At 47.2% G+C, this 26,095-nt stretch overlaps 1 protein-coding gene across 8 annotated transcripts in view; it reads left to right on the top strand.

Annotated features, from left to right (window-relative positions):
* Positions 1-26,095, top strand: part of LOC104913764 (uncharacterized) — a 66,583-nt gene that overhangs the window by 23,811 nt on the left and 16,677 nt on the right. For 2 of the 8 annotated variants that reach the window (XR_014887406.1, XM_085239972.1), the window contains 2 exons: positions 13,053-13,248; positions 15,742-15,951. The exons of 4 other annotated variants lie outside the window; for them this stretch is intronic. Coding sequence is in view for 2 of the 4 variants with exons in the window: in XM_085239972.1 (XP_085096098.1) it covers positions 13,053-13,153 (101 nt within the window). In the remaining 2 variants the exon portion in view is untranslated. The remainder of the gene's footprint in view (positions 1-13,052; positions 13,249-15,741; positions 15,952-26,095) is intronic. 2 more of the 8 variants (XR_014887407.1, XM_085239973.1) reach the window with 1 other exon arrangement.

The following is a 26,095-nucleotide window of genomic DNA, read 5'->3' as shown; positions in this document are numbered from 1 at the left end:
GTTGGTTGCAATAGACTTGATGTCTTGAATTAACGTGGAACCCTCTAAAGTGATGGTTTAAGTGCTGTGCTTGTAGAAGACAGGTTGGACAAAGGTTTTGGGATGATTAATACTGAGGAGAAGTTAGGTTACATTGATGTACATTCTTTAGTTAATTGGACTCAAGCCAGCAGAATTACCTTAATCCAGGCAACTGCTGTTGTGTAATCTTTTAAGCGGGTTTAATCTGTAGCCTGAGACACTCTGCCAGAGGTTCATCCCATTAAACTTGGGGACTTAACTGCGGCATCTAAGGTAGAATGTCATCACCCTCAATGGTGGAGAGATACTAGCGTGGCCAAGGGGTGATCTAGATCTTGCCCCATGGCAGGGGGATTGGAACAAGGTGATCTTTAAGGTCTCCTCCAGCCTAAGCAGTTCTGTGTTTCTGTGACTCCATGGTCTTGGCAGTCTTACTGCCTAGGTAGGTGCTTTTTCTCTTTGGATGAAGAGAGAGCTGAGGGAAGGGACTGCTGTTTGGTGGGGACAGTCTGGATCTACAATGTGGAGAGATGGAAACCTGACAAGGTTCCATCTTGGATCTACAACTTAGAGGGAACAGAACCTGAGAATTATTGCAGATATCCTTGTTGGCAGGAATTCTCAGAGAATTGCTGTGACTGGAAGGGTCAAGCTGCCTTTGGATGGGCTTGGGGAGTTGTTTTAAGATGCAATCTGATAGATTTATGGAAGGGATTATGTAACAAAACAGCAATGCCTAGGACCTGAAAAAGCTTTTTTTGAGTCCTTGCATATCCAATCTGTTGATATCCCCAACGTTTTTGAAAAGAGATCAGATCAATTTTTAAACCCTATTTTTACAAAAAAAGCATAATTTGTTATTGTTTTTTTCTGCTTGGCCAGGGAAACTCTTCCTGGGGCCTGCAGCACAGCAGGAGGTGAGCAGCTCCCTTCAGACCTGTTGGCATCACCTTCTTGTAAATGCCTGAGCGCTGCGCTCAGTCCCCACATATGGGGTCAGGAGGGAATTTTCCATCCAGATTCATTTGCTTAGGACTGTAGGAGATTGTTTGGTGGTGGTAGGTAGAGCTTTTTTTTCTTTTTTTGGCTGTGTTTGTTTTGTCCTTCTGCATAACAGGGTCTGCTTCCCATGTTCTCCTAGGAGATGCATTTAACAAATTCCCTGCTAATGTCCTCCTTGTGTTTCCTCAGGATGAGGAGCCCGCAGGGGAGAGGGCTCTGCCATGCCATTTCTGCCAGACTTTGTGAAAGATAGGAAAAGAGACTGGGGGGGAGGGGGAGGAGTGATGATAAATAAGGCTTATTTTGAGTGGGAAATGGAGTGCAGGCCTGGGGAAAGACAGACACAACTCATACTGCTGAAATGCAATTGCTGATGGACTGGTTAAATTCAAAAGGCAATGGCCCGGGCCCAGATGTTTAAGAACTTCATCATGACTTGAAAGTGGCATAACAATAAAAGGGCTCTTGTTTGGAAATACTTTGTTAGAGGTTAGGGAAAAAAAAAAAGGCTCTTTTAAAGTGAGCTGTTCCATCTGGCATTGAAATCCTTGTGTCCTGGGCACGGAGAAGCAGTGACATAACTGTGGAGTTCCACCATCATTCACAAGTGATGGATTTGCTGCCACAGCTCAGCTCTAAGAGGGATGCATCTTCTCCATGGATGGATGAGTGTAGCCATGCTGCTTTGGCTGTAGGGCAGGATCCTGGGTGGTGCAGGGGGTGAACAAAGCGGAGAGAGTCCCTGAAGTTAATGGAGAGGAGTGAAAGCTGCTGTGTGTCAAAAGATTTGGCACCCCCTGATTCCAGGGCACAAAGAGCCTGTAACCATCCCATTGATGCCCCTTGCCCAATGTTAGATCCAAGCCAAACCTCAAAGTGGTCCTTGAGGTGCCAGTGGAGCAGCTTCTTTGGTGATACTGCAGTAAAACTCTAAGATCAAGCTCAGGAATTTGGCTGTGGATAAATGAAACTGCAGCATTAGAAGCAGAGCAGGGCAGACCCACCTGCTTAGCACTCAGCACTGCAGATCTGCTTCAGCTGCCAGCAAACTCCAGTTAGCAATCACAAGCCTGACAACATGAGCAGCAGTATTCCCATGGTCTTCTGGGGACAGCACTCTGCCCTCACGCTTTCAAATGTGTAGCTGGATCTTTCCCAGTGATCCCATTAAGACTCTTAGGGGAAATGCAGGGAAATTATGTTAAGAAGATAATTACAGGGTAGCCTGGATAAAAAGGCAGGTCAAGAACGGTTTGAAGAGTTGGGGAATGAGTTCAGCCAGCTGAAGAGGTGTCGTAAGGTGTCCCCTCTCTCTAAGGCTGCCTCAGATGAAACTGTAGTTGGAGCTTTTTACATGCTCCTCTGGTTTCCAGTATTTCTCTGGCACAGAAAACTCTCCTTGCTGTATGTATACCAGGTACTGCCAGAGCTGGAGTTAGCTGCGAACAGTTGGATTATAGGATTTAGAGACAGATGGGACCTTTTTCATTATGTTTTTTTATGATTAGCTCGCAACATAACATGTGAGGCAGTCACGTATTTCATATTCACACAACAAATTATGCATCTACTATGAAATAGCTCTCGTTTCCTTCTCTGGAATAACGTATGAATTTCCATCTGGAATATATAATGTGGTTTCCATATGTAGAAACGGAGACATGTTACAAGTATCAAAGTGGTAAGAACATTTTGGATGGTAATATGCTGTAGAAGTGTCTGTCCAGAGAATGGAGGAGAGCTGTCAGTTGATATATGCATTCTAAGACGAAACTTGAGAGTGGGTTTTAAGCTCAGTGGGATCCTCGAACCTGGTCTTCTGGTTGAGGATACTGACTGCAGGACATCAGTACTGGAGGGGGCTGTAGTGTTTGTGATTCTGCCTGAAGTCTGGTCTGCTCTGGCCGTATGAAGAAGAGGTCAAATCAGCTTTTAGGTCTGGAAAATACTTGGTTGCTCGCTTTCCAGAGCTCAGCTTGGGTGGTGTGTCCTGGAAGGTGGGCTGAGGATCGTGCTTCCATACTGGTCCTCCCTGATGTGCCAGTCTCATTCTGGGGTTAGTCCAACCAGGGCTGTCTGGGAGAAGCTGCTACAAATTGTTGCTACCGGCCTGTTTTGGCCAGGATTTGTGATGCTGTACAGACAGCCATGAGTCTTGGTGTGTGTCTGGAGATAGTGTGGAGGCTGTTGAGGATTTTTCTGCTTTGCTTTCTCCATGTCAGATAGGCAGTCTGGCTGCAAACAGCAGAAGGTGCCCTGCTACCAATTCAACATCTTTGTTTCTGGATAGTTTCTGTTACACATAGGGCATGTCACAGTTTTCACTTTTTTCTTTTTCTTTTTTAAGCTTATGATATCCTCAAAGCCCGTTTCCAATGGGTGAATGGATGATTTATTGCACTGGGCAGTTTTGTGAGTATCTATAGAAATGGCATCTGGTCTCCAAATGGAGACCTTCTCCCCCCTCCAGGTCCTTAAGAGAACATGACAGTAATGGAGCAATAATGAAATGTTTCAAGAGGAGTGTCGGAAAGTTCAGAGTGGTATGGGGGAGTTATAAATCTGGGCTGCATTTGGCTTGAGGAAGAAACCCCTTTATAAACTTATTAGCTGCTGACACTGTGCTTCTCTCACCTTGCCCAAGATGTAAAGCTCACCTCAACGCCGTCACACTGCCTTTCACTTGCACCTGCCTCAAGGTGCTGCCATCTCAGCACCGCTTTTTGCTTCCCAGGAGATCAGTAGCAGGGAGATCAAGCACACACTGATGCATTTGGTATTCTCTGTCTAGTGTCTCCATGCTGCCCTGCAAGCCTTCACCTGCATTTATCCACTCAAAATGAGAGCAGACAGCACCTGGCATCACCTGAGCTGTCCAGGAAGTCTTCAGATTCTTGGTACTGTGAGAAACCTTCCTTCCATGCAGTCAGGGTCGCAAATTCCTTCAATAAGAGTATGGACCAAACATGGGCACTTCAGAGGTGTGATCAGTATGCAGTATGTCCCAATAAAATACTGAAGCCTTGACTTCAGTGTTGTTCAGACTGGCTTTTGGGTGCCTAAATGACAACTTCTTTCAACGTTGTAATCATCTGTTAATTATTCATGTTCTTTCCAATTTGTGTGTTTGACAAGATTGTGCTCTTCCTTTCCTCCTCAGGAAGATAGCTTCAAATTCCAACCTTGGAATCTTTTAGCACTGAAAATCTACTTGTGACCTGTCAAATTGAATTAATAGCTTGGAAATCTAGCAGTCAGCAACCCTGCCTGCCACAGGGAGGTAGGAAGTAGGTGATCTCTGAGGTCCCTTCCAACCCAAGCCATTCTATGATTTTATGAATACATTGCGCCCAGCTTTCAATCTAAAGTGTGGTGACTTATCTAAGGAAATTGCAGAGGCTGCTGCTACAAACAGAAGTGGTACTTACCATGGCTGAATCATAGAATCACAGAATGGCCTGGGTTGAAAAGGAGCACAATGCTCATCAGTTCCAACCCCCTGCTGTGTGCAGGTCGCCAACCAGCAGCCCAGGCTGCCCAGAGCCACATCCAGCCTGGCCTTGAATGCCTGCAAGGATGGGGCATCCACAGCCTCCTTGGGCAACCTGTTCCAGTGCCTCACCACCCTCTGGGGGAAAAACTTCCTCCTAATATCCAACCTAAACCTCCCCAGTCTCAGTTTAAAACCATCCCCCTTGTCCTATCACTACCCACCCACGTAAACAGCTGTTCCCCTTCTTGTCTATATGCTCCTTCAGAATCATGTAAGGAAGGGGGCTGAAGATATGGGACTGACTGAGAAATATGTTCCTCATCTGGCTTTGTGAGTCGTGCAAACTCTTGTTTCTGCAGTCAGTGGTTACAAAATACTGCTAAGTGTCTTTTGGAGGGAGTTGCGAAGGGACCGCACGTTTAATTAATAGTGGTTGCATATGTCTAAATAAATCCCTGCAAAAAGCGACATTTTTAAGGAGATCTTATGATAAAACTGCTCTGGAGGCAAAGTTAGGCTTTCCTAGTTTCACATTTAATTAACTTAGTCTGACTTTTATAGGGCTTTGTGTTATGCCTTTCGTTCTTCAGTAAACAAATGGCAGAAAATTAAAGCAGAGCAACTGCCAATGAACAGTAAATTTAATTGAAAAATAATGAGTTGCCATGGGGTGCCGTAGGGTTCTGCAAAGATAACGTTATTTATCTTGGAAAACTTCCACTCGCATTTGTCACAATGTGATATATAACAGGAACAAAAGGAAGAAATACGGCGTTAGATGGGAGAGGGCTGAAGCCTGGTTCTTCATACTGGGTCTGGGACTGGAGTTAGGTGGAGTGAAAAAGGGATTTCGTGCTCACAGGGACAGGTCAGTACGGTTTCCATCTGATGCAGTGCTAAGTGAAATGTTGTGTCGGGAGGAGAAGGCAAGTAGCTGGAATTGGCAAAGTCCAGATGAGCAGGAAGGAAGATGAGCATCAGTGTCACAGGAGGGGAGAAACACGTGAAGTGATCTCACTTCTCTCGTGATGAAACAAAAGGCTCTGAGTCTTTCTCTGGTTTCAGGGGAAATTGAGTGTCAGGAAACCAGAGGAGCGAGCCCTTGAACAAAGGTGCTGAATTAAGACAGCCGCAAGATGTCTTCATTTTGGGTTAAAGTGATGCAAATGTATCACCAGGCTTGGTCCTCTCTGCGAAATACTTGGAATTCAGTCGGATTGAATAACTCTCTGGGCGGTGAGTTGCAAGAGCAAATTGCAGACATTGACTGACAGTGAACTGTTAATCCACTTGACAGAATAAGCAGTTACTCTGTTTTCAGCCGTGTAACAGATCTGAAGCCCTGGGTATCTCCCTGTGGGGGAAGGTGATGTCCTGGGCATCCCAAACCCTTCCTGCTAAGCTGTGATCTGCAGATGAGACCCCTTTCACCCTGCACATGTTCCTTTGATTGCCAGCATATGAAATGCGATGTGCAGCAGTTCATTTTTGCAACATCTGTTTCCCAAGCTCATCATTTCCCAGCAGTTCCCACTATGCAGCAAAACCCACCTTATTTACAGCCTTCACATTTGGAGGGCTCAACAGAGCCCAGATTTGGCTGAGATTTGCAAGGTTCCTGCTTTTCATTTCGACCCATTCTTGCTTTATTTTTAGCTGTTTTAAAGTGACACATGTTTCCGCCTTTTAGGTAATGAGATGCTTTCCACTTAATTCAATCACTAGTTAATTTGATCCTCTATTTAATTTGTTCCAAACGTCTGGAAGCAAAATTCTGTATCGTAAGTATATGTATATATTACATATATAGCTTCTACCCTTTGCTCTGATCATTCCTCCTGCTCTAAACAAGCCCTATAATTCAATCTTGGGCTATTGAAACTTGCCTTTTTAATTAATAGGAAAAGCCAAAATGGAAGAAGGACAGAAGTCAAAGAAAATGTTTAAGGAATGAGTCCTAGTAATAAAAGATGACTATGACTGAAAGTTGCATCACGTTGTACCTGTTGGCTAGTAACTCAGTTAGGGGCTATCAGATCTGCGGGGTTTGAGTGGGTGGGGGTGGCAGAAAGTCTTTTAGGAGGATGTTAAGAATAAATGTGAACAGCCCCTTGCACGGAACGAGGCTCAGGGCTCGTTGTGATAAAATGGAGTCTAAAGCCAAAAATGTTGCATAGCAGAGTTTCATCAGTCACCCAGTGCCTTTGGAGCCTGGAAGTCAGATGGCAGGGGAAGAACCATGCCAAATCCTTGTCGTTTCCAGTGCTGTCAGGAGCACCCACCAGCACTCCATAAAGCTTTCACTTCCATCTCCAACAGATCCCTCCAAACCCTTCACCAACCTCATTTAATCAAACATTCACCTCAGTACTCAACCTCTCTGCTGACCTTCCTGGCTTTAGCATCAACAGATCAGCCCGTGTGAGCGTTGCACCCAGCTGGTATCTGGGAGTGGATCTATCAGAGCCTGGCTTGGGACCAGGGTGGCCATGAGATGAATGGTTTTGCATGACTTTCCCTGGCACTTTGCTCCTGTGGTCATCTCACGAGGTTTGCAAAGGCAGTGGGGAGCAGGTGTGGTGGGAAGCTGAGGCTTTGGACCATAGATATTGTTGGCATGAGGGGCATTTTTCTGTGTCCCAGTGTGAGCAGTGTAGTTGTGGTGAAGCCCTTTGTGACCTCTGTGCCCTAAACTCTAAGCTGACAGCCCTGGATCTCCATGCAGTGGTTTCTTCTGTGGTGTCAGTGGGTGGGTGCCACGGATCCTGGAGTGCAATCCTGAGCCCAGGCGCCCTCCCTGCCTCTGCCTCTGCTTCCCTATGGGGCCTCAGTCACAACACTTCGTGCTTTGCTGTGCCCCACGGACCCAGGGTACTTCTTTGTGCCCTGTAATACAGCTGGCAGGAGGCTGGGTTTTGCTGGGTGCTTTGCATTGCCTGAGTACAACCAGGAACTGGGGAAATATTTGGGCATGGGAGGCACAGAATCAGTGCCGGAGTTTGCCTGCAGCAAAGGGGAATGTGCTGGGAAGTGCACACAAATGCAGCACTTTGGGCCTTTGTCCATGACAGTGAGCAGTCACAGTGAGAGGCCAGTGTAGTCTTAGCTGGCCTGTTTTTTTAATCTCAATTTCACTTTTTTTGCAAAAAAAAAAAAGAAAGGAAAGGGAAAGGAAATGGGAAAGAGGAAAGGAAATGGAAAGGAAAAGGAAAGGGGAAGGGGCAAGGGAAGGAAAGAAAAAAGTGCTGATCCTGAATAGCACAGTGGTTAAACTCATCCTGTCTCACTCATACCAGTGGTGCTCGCTGCTGTAAATGCAGTGGGTGCAGGAAGAGATCCCATCTAAATTCAGAGCCTCCTGTTCAGCTCTCCATTCTGCCAGACCCATCTCATCTCCTTGTACCTAGTCTCCATCTCCCTACTCTTCCCACCCTGATGGAAAGCAAACCTAACAGAAAAAGCAGTGCTAATGATCACGACCCCACTACTATTTTATTTCCAATTGGCAGCCCATGCAAGCAGCCCTATTTTCTTTTCTAATAGGAAACTTTATGATGTACCAAATTACCCTGTAATAGTCTGTGCTGAGCTGCCTCCTGAAAGGTAAACGAGTTTGATTTTTTATGATCGGTTATTATTACGTTTTTTTGCCTATTCCATAAAAAGTGGGGAATTGCAGTAAAGAGACTCTTGGGTTGCAGAGCAGAGCCGCTGGCAGCCAGCTGGTGCCCGAGGAGTGCTGCAGGTGCTGCAGTGGTGACACACGGGTGGGTGGGTGGCTCTGGGGGTCCTGGACAGCCCTGCAGCTCGTGTAGGTGCTGATGGTGCAAGAAACTTCTCCAGGCACAGAAGGGAGGTGCTGGGGGCTGCAGAGCCCAGCGTTGCTCTGCACGATGTGGAGTGCCATCTCCTGGCTCGATAGGAATTAACTGGGGCTCTGTTAGTGCTGCTCCGTCCGCTGGGGCAGCTGCTTCTGCTCCCTTTGGTCTGGAGTCTTGGTGGGGAAATTATCCAGCAAAAGAACAGCTGCGGGAGGTGGGAGCTCTTGATGCAGAGCTGCTCTCCTGAGTGAGGCAGGGAGAGCTCATTTCCTGATAACGGCCTCATGTTAATTAGAGGAGCTGAGCCATCACGCTACCCAAGTAGGAATTGAAGTTGACGCCACTCTGGAAGTCCCGTTGGCGTTTTCTGCTGCGTTTTGCAGGGAGATGTGGGATGAGATCCAAGGTGTGATTAGATAGAAACTTCCCATGGGCATCACTTTTATTTTAGCTGAAATGAGGTGTCTGAATATCGTTCTGCTCTGCATAAAGATGACTGCAAAGACCACACTGGAATTATTGTAATGTCTGCTTCTATTGGTAAAAATAGAATCATAGAATCAATTGAGTTGGAAGGGACTCTTAAAGGCCTTCTAGTCCAGCTCCCCTGCAATGGATGGGGTCACCCACAGCTCCATGGGGGGCTCAAATGTGTGGCTGGGGGCTTTTGTAGCTGGAGATTTAGAGGAAGTGGAGCAGGAGAGGTGAAGTCCCACCTGGTTGCAGTTTGTGCTGTCCCTTATTACAGTGATGTTCCTCGCTGAGGAGGTCCTCTCAAATATGGGTCTTTGTTGGGTGCTTCTAATCACTGCTTGTATCCATCACGTTTCCATCGTTTGAGCTTAATTCGGATAAATCTGATTGCAAAATAAGAAACCATTTATGTGAAAAAGATTTAAACTCGGTCCGGTGGACATCCTTTTGGTTTTTTCAATATGTGTATTTTTCCAGGAACTGCAAAAGTTGTTTCAAAAATCAGCCGTATCTATTAACAGTAACTTCAATAGAAAGAGGAAATCTGTAGTGGTGGAAAAGCAGCAATGATTTTGTGAACAAATAATCATACACTTTCCGCTGAAGTGCTTGTTGAAACCTGTGATTAAAAATACTGTATTCAATTTCGCGGTTCCATCCTTGGTTGAAAATTGGCATTTAAATACGCCTAGCTTTAATAATTAAAACCATATTTAGGAGTTTGACCAAGGTTGCCAGTTGCAATAGCTGTATGGGCAACAAAGGGATTGTGATGCTGTTTGTTCTGCCTGGGAGCAGCCCCAGCCTATGGGTGGGTGCCTGCTGCTCGGCTTATGCCTCTCCTGTGTGCATCCATGAAAGCAAGCAGCTCAACGAGAGCTCTCCAGTCGTGTGAATAAAGGGGGACTTAATAGAGCTATGTTGGTATTTATAGCAACTTCTGCTGCTTGCCTGTCACCGTGATCTAACTGTGAATCAGCCTGCAGGTGTGCTTTGGCACTGATGGATCTGCTAGGTTAGGTTGCCCACTTCTTTTTTGGGCACAGTCGCTGGTGGCTTTGGATGCTGGGACAGTGCCAGGGGTGTGCTGTGCATGGGTAGCAGCAGCTGGTGCCTGGCTGTGGGATGGGTTGGAAATGGGACCCGAGAGGTGGCTGAGGACAGCTGGAACATCCCAGCACTGGTTTCCAGGGATCCCCACCTCCAGTCATAAAGCCTTTGGGGTGGCCAGTTGGAAATACTTCCGAAGCTGTATGCTGTTTGGTTTGCCATAACACCTCTCAAAAAAACATCCCTTCCCCATATTCTGTGTACAGACCTTTGGGTTTGCCCGTCTGAGGACAGTGTGCAGAAGGTGACAGGCTCCTTCTGCCTGTTTGTCTGTTTGATGAACCCTGAGGAGACCCATGGAAACCAGTTCCCTTGGAGAAAGCGAGCACCATTTCAGCTTCTCCTGCCTGGCTGGAGCCTGTGTCTGCCTGTCTCACCTTGGTGGTTGTGGGGAGGCTGCTGCCTGCAGGTATCCTCCTTCCTTCCATCAGGCAAGGTGCTCTCCTGCCCCAGGGAGACTAAAGGGACCTCATGGCAGAAAGAAATAGAAGCAGATCTTTGCACTTGTATGGTTAGCACTGAGTGTGTGAAATAAAGGGCAGTAATTCCTTTGGATTTCATCTACTGTGCAACTTTCTGATACAAGACTACATATTATTTCTCAGTAGAGAGAAGAAATGAGCATTACTTTAGAGAATTACCCATCTTTGCAGCTGTGGTTGAGCAGTTCTAAGACATGTCCTCTTAGCAGAGACAGAGGGGCAGCCCAGGCTGGGAACTGAGCCCTCTGCATTCAGCAATAACTGCCCACTTTTAACTCATCCCTTTCCTTAGTTCTTTACACCTACCAACACCCTGCTTTGGTTTCTTTGAAAGCCCTCTGTTTATTATATGTGGGTGAAATCTGGTCATGCTGTACTGTTTATTAGTCCAAAACTGAGGTCAGGCAGGTTGGATTTCTTTCCCGAGTGCTTTTATAATATTTGTGTTAGCTGGGCAGCTAAGTGCTGTCAGATGTAGCAGCAATAGAGCTTGCTGCTGTTGAAATTTTTATGGTTTCATGCATTTTACAGCATCACCTGTCAGACTCCAGCAATCATGATGTCACCTGTAGTGGAATATATAAATTTGAACAGTGTAGACTGGAGCTAGGGGAGTTCTTTGGTAATCTCTGCTCTGTTCTCCCCTCCTCCTCTGCAGGGGAGGCAGGGAGGTCTGAGGCATGGCGAAAGAAAAGGAGCAGACTTCCCTTCTCCCCTGGGCTTTTCCTAAACCGTTCTGCGTGATGTGGGCAAAATTGTTGCTTTCGCTGTGGTTTCCATCCTGCCTCTTTGTTTGGCTCACCGTGTCCTTTGGAGCTGATCTCATGCATTCATCCTAAGGCATGGGGAAGGCTCAGCTGGTGCAGGGATGTCCCCAGTAGCTGTGCTGTAGGGGTGCCCTGAGTGTATGGGATGGAGATGGCAGAATGGGTTGCAGGTACTGTGGGGCTGGAGGTGAGGGATGGCTGGAGGGGATCTGCCTGGTGAGTTCTGGGAAATACTCAGGAAGCAGAAAGTAGAATCACGGAATTGTTTGAGTTGAAGGGACCCTGAAAAATCATCTAGTCCAACTCCCCTGTGATGAACAGGGGGCAGCTACAGCTCCATCAGGTGCTCAGAGCCCCCTCCAGCCTGACCTTGAGTATCTCTAAGGAAGGGGCATCCACCACCTTTCTGGGCAGGTAGCTCCAAAGGTGAATGTTCCTGCAGCACCAGCTGACATGTGTCTTCCTTCACCTTGGCAGTGGCAGAGCCACACTCCAGCTGCTGTAGATCAGTGCAATGTCTTCCTTCCTCCCAGTGCCCCAGATGATGTATCCCAAGATCTTTAGGAGCTGTGCTGGTTGGGCACGATGCTCACTGATAGTGGAAGGCTTTGCTGTCTGCGTGCTTTCAGGTCATGTCACTGGTGGATATTTTCCTTCTCAGGTCACTCTCCAGTTTCAGTCCTCTCTGCTGCTTAGCTCCCTCCTTCTGGGCAGTGTTCAGTCTCTGTTTAATTTCAACATCAGTGCAGTTTTAGTGACGGTCCGTTTTCAGTGGCAGTGCCGAAATAGAGGGACCCAGTGAAGTTCCTTGGGGAGAACAGAGGTTTATTGAGTGCAGGCTGATCAGTACCTGATGGAGGCTTGAGCTCAGGGCTGGTTGTAAGGCTCCTGCTCTGCTCAGCACCAGGCACTGGGATGGAAGCGTTGCACGGCCGTATCCTCAGCTCACCCATGGTCCGTTTGCTGCAGCCAATCTGGTGCTCAGCGATTAGCAAAAGATTTGACAACAGGTCAAATAGTCGCTCAGATCTGTGTTTTTGGCAGCAGGAAAGTGATTGCTTTTTTTCCTCATTCTCATTGGTTGGTGTAGCCTTTTCCTTGTAAATGTGACCTAATCAAGTATCAAATGAGCATTAAGATGATATTCCGTGTGGCTTAGCAACCCTAAATGAAGACATGTAGCTCTGCTGCTGCTATAAACCCTCAGTAAATACGGCTTAAGAACGCGCTGATCAGGTTTTAAGAGCTCTGTAACTGATACACATCTTATGGTATCGTTAGGCCTCAATAAATGTGTTTCTAATAATCGCTATTTACTGAGGTTTCGCAACTATGCCAGAGGTACATATCTGTTACCTTGTGGTCCAGCCTCAATAAATGTGTTTTTAATAATCAATTGATACTTCAATAATAAACAATAATTGCTTTATTAAATATGAATTTGAACATGTTCTGCATTTCAGTCGCACTGAATTCACCATCTCTATATTTCTTTTCACTCTGAAGGAGCTTTTACTGACTGGCTCTTGGTACAAGCATGCATCAAACCTTATTGCTCCTGTAGAGCATCGCTGGCTTCTGATTTATAACTCATGACAAGTATTTCACTGCTTTGTTTCTACTCCAGTCCAAGCAGCCTATCTGTAGCTTCCAAGCAGTCTTCCTGTGAGAAATGTTGCAGTCTCTCTTACGGATCATTAACTGGAAATGAACTTGGGACCTTCCGATGTAAACACACAGCCTGCTGCCGTATGACCTAGCAGACCAACATTTGTTCTTGCAGCACAAGTAATAGTACTGCGGGACTCTAATCTTTTACGCAGTAACTGAAGAGGAAAGTTAGTTTCTTACAGTGCCGTTGAGAAGCTTTATTGTTTTTCAGGGTCTGAGTCTCAACATGGATCTTCAGAGCCAGGTGCTCCCGTAGCACAGGACCACCTGCCACCAACTGCCTTCCTGCGCCTCCTTCCCATCCATTCCTAAGGCGAGGTTTCTTCTCAGGGCTGGTCCAGCTGTTCTGGAGCATGTCACGCATTGCGATGTATCCCCTGATACAGAGGCCAGACCTGGAACAGGAGGTGAGGGACACAGTGTCTGTGATGCAAATCACTGCATGCAGATGCCCAGTTAGTTCATCTTGTATCCTAAACTGTAGAATCATAGAATTGTTTGATTTGGAACAGACTCTTAAAGCCATATGGTCCAACTCCTCTGCACTGAACAGGGACACCTACAGCTTGATCAGGTGCTCAGAACCCTGTCCAGCCTCACCTTGAGTGCCTCCAGGGACAGGGTTTCCACCACCTCTGTGGGCAACTTTTTCCTTATATCCAGTCTAAATCTCCCTCTTTTAGTCTGAAACCATTTCCCCTTATCCTGGCACAACAGACCCTGCCCAAGAGTCTGTCCCCTTCTCTCTATATGTAGGTATGGAAAGGCCATTCACAGGTCTCCCTGGAGCCTTCCCTTCTCCAGGCTGCACAGTCCCAGCTCTCAGCTTGTCCTTGTAGGGAAGGTGTTCCATCCCTGGGAGCGTTTTTGTGGTTCTCCTCTGAATGTGCTCCAACAGATCCTGATATCAGATCTTTGCAGTCTTCTGTACTTTCATGCTTGGAACTATCCTGTGCTCTAAAGGCACAGCAACACGTTGTTCCTGTCCCTGCAAAGGAGAGAGACAGCCAGAGCCTCCCACTTGCAATTCACATGAGAAAAGCTCTGAATCCCAGCCCTGAATGACCTTTCATTGCTGGGTTGGACCAGGGTCCTCTCCCTATGTGGGACCTTGTTGCATCAAGTCTAGCCCCCCAGAGTTGAGAGAGCTGGACGGGGCTGGATGCACAGATATCCCCCCTTTGCCACCCCACAGCAGGAATAGGAAGGGAAGCATACTGCAGCTGGGACACTGTGGATGCCAACTCCTTCAAGCAATGAGAACCGTATGTGTGTGTCAGCGTTCCTCGCGTATGCCGAATGTCAGATTGCATTAAGGCACATCAAGCCATAGCGGGTGCAGAGTTCGATGCCTTTAATTAGGCCAGTCAAAGGCAGGAATTCCCTTCTGCCTGGTGAGTCTGCTCCTGTGACAAGAAGATTAGCTTGTGATCGTCAACCTCGGAGGTTTCCATCCCACTTAAAGTCATTTACAATTTTCTCTTCCCCTCTCTGGTAGTTTGGAGGGGCTGTTTTCATTCTAGGAGGGCAGAGGTCAAAGCATTTTGCTGAATGTCCCTGGTGTGTGTTTGGGCAAATCTGCTCCCTCCTGCATGACATCTGGGCCAGACGTTCGTGTGTCTGCCTGGACCCAACAGAAGGGCTGTCAGAGCAGCAGGGCTTGTTTACACTGGCTTTGAATATATGGTAGACATCAACCGGTCCATGGGTTTGAGAGGTGCAGTGGTGAAAACACTGAAGAATGGAAATTCTGTCTGGTGCCACATGCCAACCACGAGCTACGTGGGAGAAGGAGGCAACCCCATCTCTTTTGTGGTATGCAGGAGAGCTGCTTGCTAGCACATCGAGTTGTAGGTGCTTGCATTTGAGCAGCCCTGTGTTGCCATTTCTCCCTGCTCCTGATCGATCCTGATCAACCATCTCTCTGTCCTCAGGGTTAAAACACCCAAGGGCAGCTCTGGGGCCAAGGCACAGTGAGAGCTGAGCTCCTGCTGTCTGCTGCTGGTGCTGGCAGTGCTGAATATGGATAAAGCCTTGGGGACTTGTGGTGCTAAATAGTCTAAAATGTCCATTTGTAGGATATTACTGAAAATCCCTGACCCGCGTGTCTTTCTATTTTATTTTTTCTTATGAGCTTTAATAATTTTTATGGTATTGCATGTCACCTCATTACTGTACTTAATATCAATAGACTGGGCATCTTAATTCTGCATTTCTTTTTTTTTTCTTTTTCTATCCCTTTGGCTTAAGCTAAGCTCTACAAGAGCTTAAGTTTATTGTTTCTTTGTCAGAGCCGTAGAAAGGCTTTTGTGTCTGACTGCTCGTCCATATTCTCAGCTGAGTACAATATTCCTCCCTTGACTCTTTGATATCCCCTATTGCCACAACAAAGCTATTAGACATTGCATTTAAATGGATCTTTCCTTTGGTAACTTAAAGCTGCCCTCTGAAAAATGAGTCCTGTGCTCACGAGCTACTTTAAAATATCTCAGTGGTCTGCATGGAAGAGAGTCAAAGGTCTGATTAGCAAATCTTATTGCTGACATAAAAAATAAGTTATTTGGGCACATACTGAATGCTCTGGGAAAAATTGAGAATTTGAGATCCCAGGCTTTTTTTGGAACTGTAGCAAGCAGTTGTCTGGGTAGAATTCCCTATCAGTGGACAGAGCTGTGCACTTAAAATCTGAGACATTCTTGGAGCATTGGGACTGGGATCTAAAGTCTGAATCTCTGAGACCAATACAATCTTCTCAAAGCCATGCAAGTGAGAAAAGCGTGGGCTGCAGCTTTTAGTGAAGGCGCAGAAAGCAAAAGGTGTACAAAGCTCTACATGACGTGTTGGGTTGGTGTTTGCGGAGACCTCGTTTTGGTTAATATGGAGTTGTTCGTTACCCCCAGGTTCTCAGGTGGAGGATCTCGTGTGGCCCCAGGGCTCTGTCACCACGGCTGGGATATGAGCACGCCATGATTGACGCTTCCTGCCTGCAAACACGGCTGCAATAGTCAGAACCCAAGATTTAAGGTCAGGCAGGATGAATCATTTTCGGAGCCTGGCAGGCCTCCAAGTCACCCCCATCCTGGATATTACCCTTCATAAAGACCACTGCGGTATGTTGGGTCCTTCGGTTGGAACAGTATTTTCCTAGCAAATGACTCCACGGTGCACCTGGGATGCAGTGATTTATGAGACAGATTTGCATGAAGGATATATGCTGCATATAGAAGGGGAAATCATACACGGGCCGTTTCCCTGCTCGCTGTGAGCTCGATGGGGCTGAGCTGGCTGTGGGGAGAGGAGCACGAGGTGATGAAATCCTGCCGGAGCCATCCGGCCATCGCCCGTGGCTGAGTGTTTAGTCAGGTGCAGCCCTCGTGCGTAGCCCTCGTGTTATCTTACCTTAAATAAAGCTTTATTGGGACGTGTCGGAAAGAAAGGCCTTGGCTCAGGCACCGTGAAAGGGAAGTTTATTTAAGTAATTACCAATGAGGCAGTAGGTGCTTCCTGAGAATTAATGACCGGTTGGCTTGCTGGCCCCGGCGCGATCCTCAGGAAACATCCCAGGCAAAAGTCCAACAGTGTGTGCAGGAGCACAGGCGCACGTAGGGCTGTGATATGGGTGACAGCAGTTCTGGTGGCTCTCAGGAGGCTCGGAGAGCAGACAGGGATTCTTGCAGCCTCCGGAGAATTCCTTGGCTCATTTAATTGCAGCGAGTTTGAGCTTACTTCCCAAAAGGTCTTTGGAAAGCTCTGCTTTAATATCCTCTGCCCTGATCAGTGGGATGTAGCATTGGTTCTCTCCAGCCTGAACTCTGTAGGACCCACACTGGCTCACTCAAGTGGAGGGTTTGGCTTGGTTGTTCAGGGACTCATCTTGTTTGGTTTCCACAGCTCCATGTTGCTCATAGACGGTACTTAGTTTTGTTCCTTTTCCTTTCTCAGCCTTGTATGAAAAAGCACTGAGCTTCCTAGCACTGTGATTGCCATCATTAATAATAACATCTTTAAATTATCCTGTTCAGTCTTTGGAAAACGTTTTCCTGGCTGTTGTTTTCTTTGCCAATTGCTTTCCTTTAGTGTCCCGAGGAAACTTGTGTTTTCTGGAAGCTGTGCCAGGGAAGGACACAGCAGTTGGCTCTTATATATATCTTGATATTTTCCTAAGCAGCCTTTACCAGCCAGTGGAGGTGAGATACCATTTTCATGGACCTTCTTGAGCCCAGAATGGGCAGAGAAAGGCCCCAAAGCACCAGTATCCTACCAAGGCAGGAAACACACTCCTAGAATGGGAAATAGGAGCTGGATCTTAAAAAGGGGGCTGCAGGTCAGATCCTGCTCCACATCTCTTCATAGGGAAAAGAGTCCCTATGGGGGAGGGGAGAAGATAATGGAGGAACCCCCATATAATTGCACTACTCTCTGCATTTGAAATGATAAGGCCAAGATGTTGTGCAGGGAAGAGACCTGTTCTGGGGTGGGACAGTGTGACCCTGCAGGTTTTGGGGGGAGAGATGCTGGCAGACGCAGAGCAGAGCAGTGGGACCATGGGAACAGCGAAGGCTTTACAGGCTTTGTCTTGGCAGAGATGGAGCAGAAGAATTTGGAGAAACTCTTCCCTGTAGCATCCACATCTTCAGATCCATGGTGGTGGAGTCATCGTCCCTGGAGATATTTAAGGGAAGGGTCAGTGTTCTGTTAGGGACATGGTTAGTGGGCAGTACTGGTGGTAGATGGGTGGTTGGACTAGGTGCTCTCAGAAGCCTTCTATAACCTTTGTGATTCTGTGTCCTCAGCAGTGATGCTCAGGGATCTCAGCACTATTCAGAAGTCCACCCCAGAGCTGTCTGGCAAAAAAAAGCCAACCTGATTTCTGGAATGTCCAGAGAGGCAGGCTTGGCTGCTTGAATCCCCATAGCCTACAAGGAGGTGGCACAGCAAGGCAGGTGGGACACGTTCTGGACCGACAGAGCTGGGAAAGTGCTGCTGGTGGAGCCCAGCTTATGGTTCACTGGGTGGTAATTGGAACCAAGGCATTTCTGTGACATTTGGAGCTTTTGATCATTTTCTACAGAATTCTTCCAATGAAATCTCCCAGTCAGTTTTAAACCAGGCTTTACTATCACCTGAACCTTTTCTTCCCAGCCCAGCCTGTGGCTGCCCTTGGCTTTGCACAGCCAGCAGTCTGCAGGATGCTGTGCAATAGAGCTGAGGAATTGCTAGCGATCACAGTGCCCTAAATGCCAACAGCAGATGCAATAAAGGGTTGTTCCTTTCCACTTGAAATGCCTGTTGCGTTTGCCAGGCAGCCAACACTGTAAATTCATTCTGAGTATTTAAAAAGACCTTTTAAAGCTTTTGAATGGTTCCTGGCTCATTCTGTAGCAATAAAACCGTAGTGCCTGAGAGCCAGACGTTCAGGACCTTAGAAAGTAACTAATACAAGATACTTGGAAGCATTATCAAATGCTTAGGAACAAGATAATTATACTGGCTCTTACACCATTGTTTGCAAGCTCATAATCACTGTCCTGGTCTCAGCTTAGTGACATTCTGGGTTACTGTGAAAGAAAGGAATAAGGTAGGGATTTGCAAAATGGGAATCCTGCCTGCTGTGGGGTGCTGGAACTGTTGTGCAAAGAAAACAAAGGCAGCAAACGGAGTGAGTTTTCCTTCTGATCCTGCTGCACAGAGATGGGAGATCAAACAGTGCTTTTCCTGCCTGGTAAGGATAGATTTTATCTTCTCCCTTCATATGACTTTTCTTAAGGAGACTACACAGCTACCTGTTCTCTTTTCTGCTGTGCTCTAAGGTGGAACCAGGGCAGCAGTTGATCAGGTGTGCAGCTGTCAAGCCCCTCTGTTAGTGGATTGCAAGTTTCAGAAGGGAAGGTAGTGTGTGTGCACACCATGTGTGCCATACTGATCTTGTGTTCTTTGTGCATCTCCCTTGCACACTAGAAATTTGTAGGCTTCCATCTTGCAGTGTGGCAGCCATCACAGTGGGAACTCTGGGGACAGGCTTGTGGCCGCAGAAGTCATCAGAGTCCCTCGATAAAACAGATTTTCCTCCCAGTGACTGTGTGCTCACACAGTCTGGTACCACTTTGGTCTTATGGGAATGAGGACCTCATTGCAGATCAAATGGCTGATGTTTTGCTGGCTTACTGTAATGGAGCTCTGCTGATTTACACCAGCTGAATTTACTATCAAAAATCATTCCTTTGCTCCGTCTCTTCTCCATTTTTTTCCCTCTCCTTGGATTAGAAACGAAGTCTATAAAGCTAGTATGGTCCCTGCAGCAGCATAACTTGCACAGAGTGTTTGCTTGAAGAGGTTAAAAGCCCTGTAAACTGCTTTACATTCTCTAATAATAGAATGCAGATGCAAAGGGGAAGAATTTGATGGTCAATTAATGCAAAAACTAGCCAGTGCTTTGCATAGATCCTACTCCCTGGCTTTGAAATATAATGCCCAATTAAATCCTTACCCAGAACTATACTAAGATTTAAAAAGTAATAATAACCTGCAGCACTCTAGGTAGTATGCTGAAGTTTTCAGGGTGTCTGTGAGCTGTTCCTCGTAAACTTTTGGGTAAGATCTGTCTGGGTTTGCAGTTGTAGTTGCTTCTGGAGAAAAGCTATGGAGAAAAGGTTGTTTTGCAGAGGGAAAGAGGAGGGGGCAAGAAAGTGTCGATGATCCCTTGTGCATTCTTCTGCAAGGAAGAGAAAATGATAGTTACTGTAAATGTTCTGCCCTTTGGCTGGGTTATCCTGTGGCCTCACTGCTGTGCTGAGCCAGGCAGTGCCCACAGAGTGCTCTGGGAATGGATGGGCTGACACAGCTTCAGCATATTCCATTAAGTTATTCTGCAGTTGGGTTCAGCATCACTCTCTCCTGCTCTTATAGGCAGATGGATGGTATTGATGACTTGTCAGGATGTCTCTATGTGTGCTGGTTGGCAGTTTATAAGCAGACCATATTTGTTGGAATGAGAAAAGTTTGAGCTGCAATTGTGTGGTTGGTATCTGGGTTTAATAGTCCAGAAGGTGCCCTTCTTTTTCAGTAGTCCAGACAACAAGTAGGAGCTGAAAGGGGAGAAGCAGTGGGCAGTGAGGAGCATCAGCAGTAGTTAATCAAGCTAACAGCCAGCCCCTTCCTGGCTCTAGAGCCTACTCACTGGCAGAAACACCACTGTGAAAATATATTGCTTTATTTTAGAGACCCTAACAGGGCTCTGCTTGCCCTACAGAGCAAGGGGAAAGTGGAAGAGCAGGGCTCTGTGCATCACTAAAGCTGCCTGAGGACACTTAGTTCAGGACTGAGCCTAAGACCATGGGCTGCCGCCAGACTTCTAGGTGTCGGGACCAAGTCTGCTCCTTGGACAGCTCTTGCTGGCTAATGGGTCTCCTCTGCATGAAGGGATTGGTGTCCCATCACTTACCTGAGCCACCAAACATTCGAGTAGCTCACAGCCACGTGCTTGGCTGCCTGTGTGGTCAGTGCTCAAACACTATCACTTCAAGAAAGATTAAAACATGTGACAGTAGAGATTTGAGGAAGGCCAGTTCTTTTCTCATCAGGGCCTCCTTTGAAGTGAGTAGAGCAAGCTGGTGAAGGAGCAAAGCAAGTGTTGTGGGCAGGAATACATGGTGGTGGCTTCTCCTGGTAGAGCAGGAGCATGGCAAGTCCATCTGTGAGGCAGGAGAACCCTCTGAAAGCCCAGAATGTCTCTTTATTCCCTCTTTCTCCTTTCTCCTTTTCATAGTTTCAAAAGAAGACTGGAATATACAAAGTTTTTTAAAACCATATTCAAAACAACTGATAGAAAGAAAACAAATTGTCACAGATAAATGAGAGGCCATTGAGAATATGCTGGCCTTCAAATACAGTTTAGTTTGAAGGTTTCTATCTGAGCTCACATGCCTTCTGCTGCCCCTGGATTTACTCCCAGCTGTGTAAAATCTCAGCACAGATTGCCAAGGTCAAGGGGAATTGCCTGAGTTTGGGAAACCAAAACTAAATGAGTGGAGCACGATATGAAAGCATAATGGGGCCGATTTTTTTATTGCAGGAAAGCACCATTCTGATGGCATAAAGGGTCATTTACATCTATTTTAAGCAACGTGAAAGCTCGATCCTCATTTACACATGCTGAAAAGAAAATATAATATGTACCAAGACTAAGCCCCTTCCTACTGCCAAAGTGATGGAAAGAGGCCGTAGTGTAAATAAAGTTTGGGCCTGTTTTCAGTCCCAGCACCACAAACGTGCCGGTGCGGATGCAGGAAAGGTGCCAAATGTATTTATTTTGGCCCAGTTGGGTGTTTCTTCAGTTTTCTGCCTGCAAAAGGGAGTGAACGCGCGCGTTTTGGCTCTGCTTTCTGCGAGAGCCACTGGAAGTGTCACTTCCCCTCAGGTGGGGATGCAGGCTCTGCCCTGAAGGCACTGCGCTGGGCTGGGCCTGGTGCTGCTCAATGGCAGCTTTGTGGTGAAGGCTGTGCGCTCACAGCTTCTAGCTGCTCTGAGGACCTTCAAACCGAGCAGAACCAGAGGATGCACAAGCTGACAAACTCGGTTTGCGTCACCACGAGGAAGGCGGCTCGCTGCCGGCTGCCGGAAATGGGCCCCAGCCCCTCTCCTGAGGTGGAGGAGACATGGGGTAACTGCTCAAAGATGTGGCTCGTTTCCTAAACAGGATGATGATGACAATTACAGGCTGAGAAGGGCTGGGTATTTACATCTCCTTAACGAGGCAGGCTTTCAACCCAGTCATAGCCCCAGGAGCATGTTGCTCTTCCCCACAAACATGGAAGGGGACTGGGATTTATCATGGGGCACAGGGCAAGTGGCTGATACTCCACAGCGATTCGATAATCCGGACCATCTGCACGCAGGCCGCCGTGCCGCCTCTTCCCATCCTTTTTTCTCTCCGCACAAAACAGGGGCAGCCTGGATCTGAAGGGAGGTGCAATTTTAAGCGGGGCTGACGTGCCTCTGTGCCAGTGTGGGATGGATTAGAATTAGTTTCTGCTAATTTGCACCACATGGAGCTTTCAGTTTGAATTCTGTCTCCTGAATTAACAGGCAGACCACCCTCTCGGTATCCTGCCTGCTGTATTTCCCCTTGTGAGGGGAGGATTTCTCCTCTGTCCCGCTGTTCCTGTGGCTCAGTTGGTGCGTACCCACTGCTTGATGGGAATGGGAATCTGTGGCTGTGTGTGCATGCAGCCACTTGGGGCCACAAGCTGATCCAAACCTGGAAAACAGCCTGGAAGTTTGGGAGAAGGAAGGATGAACGCATCAATGATTATTGCCTCCCGATTGTTTTTATGCTTGTCTGAATGACAGATTGTTTCTGTTTAGGAGGCATTTCTAAGGAGTCTTGTTGCTGTTCCAAGCAAAGAGGCCAATAAGATCTAGGGTCTCTGATTTCTTGCAAGTAGTGTTAAAATCAACTGTTCTGGTGGAGCAGAATAAAAAAAAACGTGGGTCATAGACTCATAGAATTGTTGAGGTTGGAAAAGATCTCTAAGGTCATCTAGTCTACCTACCACCAATACTGCCCACTAAACCACGTCCAAGTACCACATCCACACTGTTCTTGAACACCTCCAGGGATGGTGACTCCACCACTTCCCTGGGCAGTGTCTGACCACTCTCTTCTAGAAGTTTTCCTTAATATCCAACCTGAGGTCCTTTGAAAGTACTTCTACTAGTGGTGACCACAGCTTCTCCTGCTGGACCTGGCCAGGGTACAGCATAGGCTTGTAGCTAATCTGGCTGTGGGTGTTAGAGTTACACTGCAGGAACACCAGAACACCAGAGTGAGATTTGGGCAATACCTGCTCAGACCATGGGGCCCATCTGCCACCCATGCAAAGTGCATTTTGTAGGGTTTTGCTTACTCTATTTGTAGGGCTCACTGAGTCCAAGACAAACATCCTGAAATGGTTTTAGGCATCTGTTCAACCAGGATTGCAGGCAGGAGATTCTCCCTTAAGCTCAGCCTTTATGTTTTCCTTCTCAGGCTCGTGATCACTTGGGAAGAATATAGGAATGTAGTCAGGGCCTGCAGGGATGCAACAAGGAAGGCTAAAGCCCGTCTGGAATTGAATCTGGCTAAAGTGATAAAGGATAATAAAAAAGGCTTCTTCAAGTATGTTAACAGCAAAAGGAAAACTAGAGAGAATGTGGGCCCCTTAATAAGTGGGGGGGGGTTCCTCGTAACAGGGGATGCTGAGAAGGCAGAGATCTGAATGCCTTCTTTACTTCTGTCTTCAGTGAAAAGGCTCTCCCGCAGGAATCCCACACCCTGGAGGTTAGTGAGAGGGTCTGGGGAATGGGAGACTTCCCTTTAGTCAGGAAAGAGGACGTGCGTGAGCGCCTAGGCAGTACTAAGGTCCACAAGTCCATGGGACCTGATGGGGTGCATCCACGTGTGCTGAGGGAGCTGGCGGAGGTCATTGCCGAACCGCTCTCCATCATTTTTGAGAGGTCTTGGACAACAGGGGAGGTCCCTGAAGACTGGAGGATAGCCAATGTCACTCCGGTCTTCAAAAAGGGCAAGAAGGAAGATCCGGATAATTATAGGCCTGTCAGCCTCACCTCCGTCCCTGGAAAGGTGATGGAACAGCTTGTGCTGGATACCATCTCCAGACAACTGGGAGAAAAGGAGGTTATCAGGAGTAATCAGCTTGGCGAACATGGGTTCACCAAGGGGAGATCGTGCTCAACCAACTTGGTGGCCTTCTATGATACTTTCACATGCTGGGTGGATGGGGGAAGAGCGGTAGATGTAATCTACCTTGATTTTAGAAAGGCATTTGATACTGTCTCCCACGACATCCTTATAACAAAGCTGAGGAAGCGTGGGATAGACGAGTGGACAGTGAGGTGGGTTGAGAACTGGCTGACTGGCAGAGCGCAGAGGGTCGTCGTTGGTGGTGCAGAGTCTGGCTGGAGACCTGTAACCAGTGGTGTCCCCCAGGGGTCTGTGCTGGGTCCGGTCTTGTTCAACATCTTCATCAATGATCTTGATGAGGGGATAGCGGCCACCCTCAGCAAGTTTGCTGATGATACGAAGTTGGGAGGATTGGCTGACACGCCTGAAGGCTGTGCTGCCATTCAGCGAGACCTGGACAGGCTGGAGAGCTGGGCAGTAAGAAACCGGATGAGGTTCAACACAAGCAAGTGTAGGGTCTTACACCTAGGGAGGAATAATTGCATGCACCAATACAGGCTGGGGGATAAACTGCTGGAGAGGAGCTCTGTAGAGAGGGACCTGGGCGTCCTGGTGGACGACAGGTTGGCCATGAGCCAGCAGTGTGCCCTCGTGGCCAAAAAGGCCAACGGCATTCTGGGGTGCATTAAGAAGAGCGTGTCCAGCAGGTCGAGGGAGGTGATCCTCCCCCTCTACTCTGCCCTGGTAAGGCCTCATCTGGAGTACTGTGTCCAGTTCTGGGCTCCCAGTACAAAAAAGACAAGGATCTCTTGGAAAGAGTCCAGCGGAGGGCCACAAAGATGGCGAAGGGCCTGGAGCATCTCCCCTATGAAGAAAGGCTAAGTGAACCTGGTCTGTTTAGCCTTGAGAAAAGACGACTGAGAGGGGACCTGATCCAGGTTTATAAATATCTGAGGTGTGGCGGCCATAGCGGTGAGGCCAGTCTCTTTTCAGTGGTACGTGGAGACAGGACGAGGGGAAACGGACATCAGCTGCAGCATAGGAAGTTTTGCACGAATGTGCGTAAGAACTTCTTCACGGTGAGGTGACGGAGCACTGGAACAGGCTGCCCAGGGAGGTTGTGGAGTCTCCTTCTCTGGAGATATTCAAGTCTCGCCTGGACGCCTACCTGTGCGACCTGGTGTAGGGAACCTGCTTTGGCAGGGGGGTTGGTCTCGATGATCTCTAGAGGTCCCTTCCAACCCCTACAATTCTGTGATTCTGTGATTATTCTCATTTTCCAGTTTATTCTCATTGCCCAGGAGGGGCAAGCTGCTGGGTTGAGTATGGCCAGATCTGGTTTGATTTTCCTCTCACATACTGACCTCCTCTTTGCCTTCACATGGGTTGTTTCAGTCTCTCTGTGGTTAGGTCCTGACCTGAAAAAATATATCAATGTAAGAACAATTCCTCATACATGATTTATATCCAGAACTGCCTGGATAACTCTAGCTGGGGAAACACTTATGCTTTAGCTGTATAATTTCTTAGCAAAGGTCTGCATGTTTCTGTTGGCTTCTGAATCATAAAGATGCTGTCTACTTGCAGCCATGACTTGTGCTGAGATGATGTAGCAATTCTAGGAGTTCTGTAGAAGTTCAGGAGCCCAAACAGACCTCAGACAAAGCAGATCTTGAACTAGAGACCTGCTCAGTGTAATAGAAGGCAGAATAAGGCTGAACATCAAGCAGTGCTGGCTACTTTGAGGGCCTGCAGCTGGCCACATGGTGTTGGTGTGAACCCAAAGTATTGTCACTGTGGGCTGAATTTTGCTCTAAGCCACTCTGCCATGAGTAAGTCTGGAGCACCTTCCCTGGATATGGCTGAATAAACTCAAATGAATAAAGAAAAAAGTACTTTTATTCGCTTTTCACGTTTGCCTGAGGAACAGTAACGTTTCTTTCTGCTCGAGCTTTCAGAAGGCTCAATATTTCATCCTTGCTTTTTAAGATTTTTGTTACATTTTGATTCCAACCTGGATGTAAGAGCTAACTGTGTGCTCCCATGTTCTGACTATAGTGAATGGTGTTTTGTGTGTTAACTGTAGTGATGTGTTTGCAGGCAAGGACTGGGGAAAGGAGGAGGAACAGAGTTTCTCTGTTTGGGCTGTTCCAAGCTGGTGTGTTGCAAAGGCCTTCCTGGTTATGGTCTACGTGCAATCCTACCGATGCAACTGCGGGGGTTTTATAAAAACTATCTGCAAATTTATTACATCTTTTCAGCCAAGAAAGACTATCTCTAACAGTTTTGAGTCAAAAGGTTTCATTTTGCTGTTTCCAAGCTGGCATACTTCTCTTGGTTATTTCAAAACAGGTGTCTTAGAAATGTACCTACATTTAATTTCTCAAACCCCTTTTTCATGGCCTCAGAATGGAACTAGATGAAGTTGGTGAAATACTTCACTTGATATCTCAGCAGCTTTAAATCTTGTTTTTATTTCAAGTGGGCTGAATTGATCTCTATGTCTTTTTGTGAGGGCAGCCTGAAATTATTCACCAAAGAAGCAAAGAAATCATTTATTCACACAGTTCTGG

This window comes from Meleagris gallopavo, chromosome 20 (assembly GCF_905368555.1).
Source record: "Meleagris gallopavo chromosome 20, MGAL_WU_HG_1.1, whole genome shotgun sequence".
NCBI classification, from domain to species: Eukaryota; Metazoa; Chordata; class Aves; order Galliformes; family Phasianidae; genus Meleagris; species Meleagris gallopavo.
Note: the sequence above shows the minus strand (reverse complement) of the source record. Positions and strands in the feature narration are given on the sequence as shown.